Below are 9,418 nucleotides of genomic sequence, written 5' to 3' on the forward strand. Positions count from 1 at the left end.
ATTTTTTATTATTTTATTTTGTTATTTTATTTATTTTATAAACGTATTTAATGCTTGTAATAGTATACTAATATACTATGTAATTATATAATGTAATAAATATTAACGCATCATGTACATTGATTACTACGTTGAACCTTACATAACGGCTCTTCCTGGGCCGAGCAGCCGAGAGAAACCTCATCACGTTTTGTGCACAGTGTCTTCTGGGACAAACTATATTTGGAAGTTGAACTTCCTTCACGATGTTTATGAAGATTCTCAGTCATCCAGGTCATAGTTATTCAACGAAGGTTAAAATCAAGGGCAACTGGACTTGGTTGAAGACACTGGAAGACGTTTCGTCCCTCATCCAAAGGACTTCTTCAGTTCTGACTGACTGGCAGGGAAACTCAGCTATTTAACCTCAGTGGGGTCGTTGGCCCGGGTCATCGATACCGCTGGTTCGTTAGTGTTCCTTGTTGCTGTGACGACAGTCGTTACAGTCGTTAAGACTACCTGTGGCCAAGACTGAACGACCATCGTTGGTATCTTCACCTGAGGCCAATAGGTTACGTTTGTTGAGTTTCCTGGGAAGTGATGAAAGGACAGCATTGTAAGTGGGGGAAGTGGTGGCGTAGACCCCCTCCCCTGTTCAATGACGGCTTCTCAACCCTGGTGTAGATGCTTCCTTGACACCTCTTTCAAACCATCCATCTTATCTGTCTAAAATGTGCACCTGTGGTCCTCAAACGAGTGTCCTCTGTCCTTCAGATGTAAGTAGACTGCAGAGTCTTGACCTGAGGAGTTGGCCCTTCTGTGTTGAGATGGTCAATGATGGTCGTGAGATGGTCAATGATGGTCGTGAGATGGTCAATGATGGTTGATTTTAACCTTCGTTGGGGACTTCCTTCACGTTTGTCAGCTGCAGCTGGATCTCCTTCAGATACAGGAGGAGATCAGTCTTTCCCTGTTAACAAGTGGCCGTTTTCTGATAAAGCAATATCATCTTAGTAAAAAAAACTTGTTAGAGGAGAAATTAAGTTGCGATGGTAGCAGCAATACAGTGCCTGAATTTATTACATTAACATTGTGCTGTAATTTGAGTTTTCTCTTCTCTAGTTTTTATTCATTCTTATTTTTATTTGATATAATGATAATTATTTATTATTTGTACGTTTGCAGTGGATAGGTCTAAGTATGCCTTTTGGGTGGTAGTCCGGGGTTGGATCCAGAGGCTTGTCACACCTGACATATCAAGCAGTGTTGGGCATAGCGTCGCTACAAGTAGCACCGTTACTAGTTTACTACTACATTTCTCAGTAGCTTGGTTTCACATATAAACAATAAAAAATATATAATTAATTAATAACGTGATAATTAAGTTACTTTGTACAAACAACAATGGTTGATGAACTACAGCTGAAATGATATGGCACTCAGTAGGAGTTTCTCTCTTGCACACACTGTTTGAAGCAGGTTTTAGTCTTTCTTCTATTGCTACTGTGGAATGAAGTTAGTTCAATATAAACTAGGCCTAATGTAGCTTGTAGCTTGCCCAACACTGAGCTATTGTAAGTCTCTTGGATAAAAGCATCAGCTGAACTAATAATTCTTGTTCTGTATTTTTGTCATTGTGCTGCTGTAACACCCGAATTTCTCCTCCAGGGATCAATTAAGAACCATCTTATCTTAAATTTGTGTTATTAAATCCAACTTGCACTAAGCCTAAAACTCTCGGCTGGACAGTGTTCAGGTGGATGAACACATTTGTGGTGGAAATGACTGAAATCTGAAACTGCAGACGGTTAAATCCTCTAATGAGTGTTACACTCTCGCTTCACTTCATTCTTATTAATGTGACTCACAGATTTTAAAGACGTATAGAGGCTTCAAAAATCTACATTTGTGTAAATAATTTGTCCCGCAGAGTTTATCAAAGCAGCATTACTATATTGGTAGAGGGAGACTCTGTTCTGTTCTTCAGACTCCAAACAGCCTTAAAAAAGTTCAGGTAATTAAGTTTACTTCAATATTGCTGAGGACCTTTACCTTTCAGAGCAACGTGTTTGAAACTCTGAGGAGTGCAGAGGGTTAGACTGGTGGACTAGTTACACGCACAGGCAAAGATTCATGTGTTCTGCCTCTGATTTGCAGGAGGGGTAGAGTGTGAGAATATATAGACTGCATACGCCAAAACTGTAAGATGTTTTAATTGATATACCGCTATTATTCTGTCATTACGTTCTGAGTAATACTGTAACATTTTAACTTAAATCAAGAGACATCTGTCAAAAATTCATGGCTTGTGAAACTTGTGAAGCGCTTTGGAAAAATTAAAAGCTAAACAGAAGTAGTAAGAAAGAGAGCTGTCGCTTTATTATTATAAATCGACTTTAGCGTACAGGTGTGGTTACAGTTCTTGTCTTTTGTTGGCTTTTAGTTATATAATTCCTATTAATGCACAAAAGCAAAATCACTGTAAGTTAAAAGCTACTTTGCAATAAACCTGATTTTGAGCTTGTTGTTTTGGTGATGAAGTCTGGCTATTTTCTTGGAGTCTGCTTGTTGATTGGTCGGCTGATCTAATGGACTGTAAAAGTGGACATTAATATTCCTCCAGAAGTGTAAAAGGGAATAACAGCAGCAGCAGAGGCTCCGAATGTCTTCGTGATGATTCTGCAAATGAAGATGATTCCATGTGTGTGGAATCCAAATCAGAAATGTCTTAATGCAATACATCTTTATTGCTCTCTCAATCTGGGCCTGAATCCTGAAGCTGGTCTGGGTATCATGAAGCTGCTTATGGACTGGCTCTGTTAACTCAGCGTTTTCCATCCAGCTCCGAGTGTGTTGATGTGAAACAGGACGAGTTGTTCGTTCCAACATCATCATCATCACTAGGGGTGTTTAAGGGAAATTGAAATGATGTAACTCATATCTAAGTCTACTTTAGCTCAGTTTTAGGATTTCTTTTTATTTCCTCTTCTGATATCCTTTAACACAACTCCATACATTTCAGTCCAATCACTCGTCACAGATCGATCACTGTGTTCCATCATATCAATCCAACGATTTTCTTTTAGCACAGCAGCTTTGTTGTTCTGACCTACAATGAACTCAGATTTTAACCAGAAGGTGAATCATAAAGCAAATCAAATATAGCTTATGACTTTGCAGTGATGCACTTGAGTGTTATCTGTCCTGATGTATCAGATCAGTTTGATCAGCTGCTGCGACCAATCAATATAACTGCTACCCAGTAAGGGCGTGTCAGTCAGTGAGACTTCCGCGAAGGATGCACTGGTGTATCCTCGCTTATAACTCTTCAATCCTCGCTCCTCAGAGCGCAAATAACAGCTTTGGGATGGTCTGCAAGATGGCAGAGCGAAACAACTTCCAGTTCAAACGAGGAGTGAGGAAACAACAAGAGACTTCAATCACCTTCTTGTGTCTGAATTAATGACAACTTTTAACAGGTTTTTTTTGTCTGTATTGGGAAAAATTTGGACTATAATAGACGTCCATCTTGGGCCAAAATCTTAGAAATGACAAAAAAAACAAAAAAACAAAACTGAAACTGAAAGTAGCCAAATTTGCAGCAACTTTCTTTGTGACCACGACCGACTTACCTAATTTAATCCAAAATAAAATATATGTATACCAAATGTATACCAAAACATTTAATATGGTTTAAACAGCTTGAGGTCCCAACATGCAACACAGTAATGTGTGTCCTTCATACCTTCATAGTAAAAATGCCTCATAGACAAATATCGTAATCTCTCCAATACTGACAACAGAACCAACGTCTGAAGAAAAACTTGTCTTTGTGATCTTTATTAAAGTAAGAATAACAGAGTGATCAGCTGAAGGGCAGAGCTCATACACCAGAGGGCTGTTAGAGAGTCTGACCCAGAGAAACAGAGAAGACATTTAATGCTAGAGAATAATTGTGGAGTCCAACAGAAAAGCCTTTCTCAGCCTTGAGCCACAGTGGAAACTCCTTTCTCACAGGAAAGCATGAAACAAAACAATCTCACAGAAGGTCATTATATCAAACACTGGTACACTTAGTGGAAATTATAACACCACATAAGATGAGCAAAGAACATAAAGTAATGACATATAGAGGATTATTAAAAGTACAGACAGGTAAAATCTTTTTGGGGGTGGTGATGGCGCAATGGATAAGACTATCCCTGAGCAAGACACTTAACCCCTAGTTGCTCCGAGGCGTGTGACCTCTGACATATATAGCAATTGTAAGTCGCTTTGGATGAAAGCATCAATTAAATGAATAAATGTCAATGTTTCTATTACAGTTCCCCCTTCGGCCGTCACATGGTCACATTAAGTTATAACAAATTGTCAGTTCATCAATGAATGCTCTCATCTTACTGTTTAAGCAGACACATCATTAGTAGACAAAATAAATGGTAGAACAGAGACATTCTTGAGTAGTGAGCAAGCTAAGAGATCAAAACATATTTAATTTAAGCAGTTTGGTCTAAATCATCAATTGTCATGATCAGGTGGATTCAATCAGGTGAGGCAGAACAGGAAGTGACTGGATCAGCTTCCCTCAGACTGATATATTTACATATTTATATATTAACAACAAGGACACATTAACTGTTGCAAACAGTACAAACAACAAGCAGAAGAGATGGTGCATGGGTTGGTGCAGGAGCCACTTTGAGAGGTTTGTTCTGCTTCAAAGAAGAGCTTCCGCTTTCTAGGGGCTTTTCTCATTTCCCAAATTTGTGCCATCTCGATCCTCGACTCCTCGCGGCGTGTCCAAGTCCATCCCATCCTAGATGCAAGCTCGAGGAATAGAGGAGGAACACAAGGAGAGGAGTCGAGGAAACAGGCATTTAACAAAATGACAGCTGCATCATCTGTCCACTGGTTGAGCTGTGATCTCTGTCAGATAAGCAGACCAACTCTTTGCACTACATTTACTCATTTGGCAGACGCTTTAATCCAAAGCGACTTACATTTGAGGAACAACATACACGCATCAACAGAGCATCAAATACAGCACGAGATCTACAACTGGCAATACATACTAGAAAGAGCAGCATTAAAGGCTACAGATCATATCTTCACAATCCAGTAACGTGTCTGTCAACATTATAACGCATTGAAACATCTCAAGGTTCCAATAATCATTATAGCATCTGTTGAAAACAGTCAGATCGTAACCTAATCATTCACTACAGAGAAATAAGCGATAGGATACATCAATCTACCCTCGCTAATAGCTCCTCCAGCAAGCCTCCTCGATCCTCGATGTACATTTTAGGAATTGAGATGTCTTTCAAGATGCAACGCTGAGATCGATTTCTGGGTCACAGGCTCTGGGATCAAGGAGGCCCAAATTTGGGAAACGAGAAAGGCCGAACTTCGTCAGCTGTCATCAAATGACGTCAGTCCAACACAGTCACATGATAACAGGTGGTTGTATTGTACTGATGCTTTGTGAATGCATTTGTGTCTTTTAAGGGATCTCCTTTTGGAACATTGGCCAGAGCTTTACGATGTCACTGCAGTGTGAACACGTTGGTGGATTTTTAGGGCACCTGATTGAGTGAAAGTTTTCCCACACTGTTCACACCAGTACGGTTTCTCTCCAGTGTGAACACGTTGGTGGAGTTTCAGGTTACCTGATTGAGCGAAAGTTTTCCCACATTGTTCACACCAGTACGGTTTTTCTCCAGTGTGAACACGTTGGTGCTTTTGAAGTTCACTTGATGTAGTGAAAGCTTTACCACATTGTTCACAGCTGTGCATATTCTCTCCAGTGTGAACACGTTGGTGGATTTTTAGGTGACTTGATGTAGTGAACGTTTTTCCACACTGTTCACACCAGTACGGTTTCTCTCCAGTGTGAACATGTTGGTGGATTTTAAGGTGACTTGACTGAGTAAAAGTTTTTCCACAATGTTCACACCAGTGCGGTTTCTCTCCAGTGTGAACACGTTGGTGGACTTGAAGTTTTCTTGATGTAATGAAAGCTTTCCCACATTCGTCACAGCTGTACAATTTCTCTCCAGTGTGAACACGGTTGTGGACTTTTAGGTCACTTGATGAGCGAAAGATTTCCCACACTGTTCACACCTGTACGGTTTCTCTTCAGTGTGAACACGTTGGTGGAGTTTTAGGTTACTTGATTGAGCGAAAGTTTTTCCACACTGTTCACAGCTGTACGGTTTTCTCTCCAGTGTGAATACGGTGGTGGATTTTTAAGTGACGTGATTCAGTGAAAGTTTTCCCACATAGGTCAGCTGTACAGTTTCCTCCAGTGTGAACTCTCAGATGAATCTTCAAATATCTAGATGTTGTGAATGACTTGTCACAGTGCTGACAGGGGTGACGTTTCAGTCCATCTCGTCTCTACAGCAACAAAGAGAATCACAGTAAGTGAGATATCATGGTGAAGCGAGCCATCTAAAACCATAAATGACCTTTGAGCACAAATTGAATATGTTCTGTCTATTACATACTCAGTCATACACACCTAGTATGTACTGCATACTAATAAATGATCAGTATGCTATTAGCATGTATGCCCGACTGTTCACACTTACGTACTCAAGCAAATTGTGTAGAAAGTGTGTAAATGCAGACAGCTGGAATTATTTTCAAAGCATTGCAGAAAATGCACAAGAGATGAATAGCCCGGAAATAAATCTCCTTAAAGAGCACACTTTTATTTTAATTGTTTCTGTGGTGCAAATTCTTCTGTGTTTGACTACTTTTGTGTAGAAGTAGTCAAACAACAGAAGAATAAATCCCATTGCATTTGTATCGATAAAAGATGTAAAACCGAATTCTTTGAATCTATATATTTATCTATCTATACACACACACACACACACACTGAACAAAATTATAAATGCTTTTAGTTTTTGCACCCATTCATCAGCTGAACTCAAAGATCTAAGGCTTTATGTCCACAAAAGGCCTATTCCTCTCAAATCTGAGAACTATGGCCTGATTTTTGTGTCAGTACAGACTGATTTTGAATGCTCTATTTGAATAATTGTATTAAATAATTCAATTTGAATTGCATAATTTGGATTTGGATTCATCCCTGAAGAGAACACCTCTGCAAAGTGCCACACGCCATCGAATGTAACCATCTGCCCACTCAAGTCGGTTACGGCAACGAACTGCCGTCAGGTCGAGACCCTGATGATGACGACGAGCATGCAGGTGAGCTTCCCTGACACGGTTCCTGACAGTTTCTGCAGAAATTCTTTGGTTATGCAAACCGATTGTTGCAGCAGCTGTCCGGGTGGCTGGTCTCAGACGATCTTGGAAGTGAAGATGGGATGTGGAGGTCCTGGGCAGGTGTGCTTACACATGGTCTGCAGTTGTGAGGCCGGTTGGATGTACTGCCAAATTCTCTGAAACGCCTTTGGAGACGGCTTATGGTAGAGAAATGAACATTCAACTCACGCGCAACAGTTCTGGTGGACATTCATGCAGTCAGCATGCCAATTGCACGCTCCCTCAAAACTTGTGACATCTGTGGCATTGTGCTGTGTGACGAGTGGCCTTTTATTGCGGCCAGCCTAAGGAGAAGTGCTCACTAACACAGAATTTGTGAACAATATTTGAGAGAAATAGGTCTTTTGTGTACATAAAGAAAGTCTTAGATCTTTGAGTTCAGCTCCTGATGAATGGGGGCAAAAACAAGTGTTGCGTTCATAATATTGTCAGAGTATAAGTTGAAGGTTAAATTTCAGCGGAGGGCTGTAACGGTTCTGAAACGGAGATAAAAATCGCGGTAGACGTGTAGGCCTGTTTTGTATTTGTATATATTGTTTTATCGACAAAAAAGAATAGTACGATGACACAAAACTGCAGTAAAAGGTACCATTACTTTTATTTTTAAGCTAACAGAAATAACTTAATATTTAAATAATCCTCTGAAGTGATAATCAGTAGGTCAGTCATGTCAGCAGGTACGCATGCTTGAAGTAATTGAGAGTTGAGTGTTGTATGGTCAAAGAAACAAAAATAACAAGGAGCGTGGAGCATAGAGAACAGGGTTCCCCTACGCTCTAGCCCACAGTGCAGAACATATACTGGAGAACACCGGGCCCAGGTGGCACCATTAACTGATGATCTTAAACACACCTACTGGCATCTGCAACATAGAACACAAAGAGAGAACATCCCAGCAGCTGAAAGAAATGGAGATGTCACAGTTGACAGTAGCTTATTCTAGGTCATGTTCCACCTTATTTTAGGGTTAATTTACTGCTTGAATCTGCTTCCTTTCTCTTCCCCCCACACATCACCTAGCCTCTACCTCTCACGGCAAACACGCCGGCTTGCTCGACCTCCTTCTGTCTGTCTCTCCCTGTATGTGTCCCTGCTGACTTTCTGCATCAGCAGTACCTTTCATAAAGTTGCCATGTTTAATAAACTCATCTGTGATTCAGTTTTCAAGTGTGCTGCAGGTGGGTCGAAACAAACTAATGTTAGTGACATCTGCAGTGGTGCGTTCACTGCTGTCCGCTTAATGTAATATCATCTCTCTCTCTCGCTCTGCAGAATGCTAAAGGTTGCCAAATACTTTGGCAGGTGCTACTATAGCTGGACGGCCCGTCCAAGTAACAGGATACAAAATTCTACACACTCGTTAAAATACCAGGTTCTTGTGATGTAAAAGAATGAGACAAAGATGAATCAGTCAGAACCTCGTCACCCTTTAATGTGACCTATAATGTGAACAATTCAATTAAAAAACAAACTGAAATAAAAAAAATAATATAATTTAAACCTTACAATAACCTGGTTGCATAGCTGTGCACGCCTTAGACTATACTTCTGATTTTATTACAGCAGTCAGTCTTTTTGGGTAGGAGTCTATTAGCATGGCACATCTTGACGTGGCAATATTTGCCCACTCTTCTTTGCAAAAGCGCTCCAAATCGTCAGATTGCGAGGACGTCGCCTGTCACAGCCCTCCTCAGATCACCCCACAGATGTTCAGTGGATTCAGGTCTGGGCTCTGTCTGGGCTATCCACCACATGATCACACACTCTTTCTGATGACAAAATGTGCTTACATTGTAAAACACAGAATTCAGAAAAATTAAAGGGGCAGTATGTATTTTCAGCAACGCTTTATTTTTTCACATGCTTTATGTGAGCATGTGAAAAAGTGTCCTTTTATAAAAAATTTTTAAAAGGGAGAAAAAAACATCTGCAATAGATGGAACGATCTCACTATCTACCCATCGGGAAGTCCCAACACAGAACCAACTGAACTAAACGCGCACATGATTTCATATGGTTTGACTTTGTTCTGGCCCGCCATATAATGGCTTGGAAAAATGTGGCCCGATGGCAGAATTACTTGCTGACCCCTGCTAAAGGCTATGATTGTTTTAATTTTATTATTTTATAATCTTCCATA

The 9,418-nt window shown here is 40.3% G+C and overlaps 1 protein-coding gene across 1 annotated transcript; it reads right to left on the bottom strand.

Annotated features, from left to right (window-relative positions):
* Positions 1 to 5,389: 5,389 nt before the first annotated feature.
* LOC119912042 (zinc finger protein 664-like) lies at positions 5,390 to 7,472 on the bottom strand. Its single transcript, XM_038731015.1, has 2 exons — positions 7,447 to 7,472; positions 5,390 to 6,067 (listed from the first exon to the last, which is right to left on the bottom strand). The coding sequence occupies exons 1-2, from the start codon at positions 7,470 to 7,472 to the stop codon at positions 5,518 to 5,520; spliced, it is 576 nt and encodes a 191-aa protein (XP_038586943.1). The 3' UTR covers positions 5,390 to 5,517.
* Positions 7,473 to 9,418: the final 1,946 nt, after the last annotated feature.

Source organism: Micropterus salmoides, unplaced genomic scaffold, assembly GCF_014851395.1.
Source record: "Micropterus salmoides isolate LMB-PRFRI ecotype aquatic unplaced genomic scaffold, ASM1485139v1 Ms_hic_scaffold_2, whole genome shotgun sequence".
In the NCBI taxonomy this organism is placed as follows: Eukaryota; Metazoa; Chordata; class Actinopteri; order Centrarchiformes; family Centrarchidae; genus Micropterus; species Micropterus salmoides.

Bases quoted from the DNA above. Each gene is read 5' to 3' on its own strand.
- LOC119912042 (XM_038731015.1), bottom strand. From the start codon at position 7,472: ATGAATGTCCACCAGAACTGTTGCGC. The intron at 6,068-7,446 runs GTGAGTTGAATG...TCGCTCATCAAG, and splicing joins GTCCACCAGAACTGTTGCGC to TGACCTAAAAGTCCACAACC.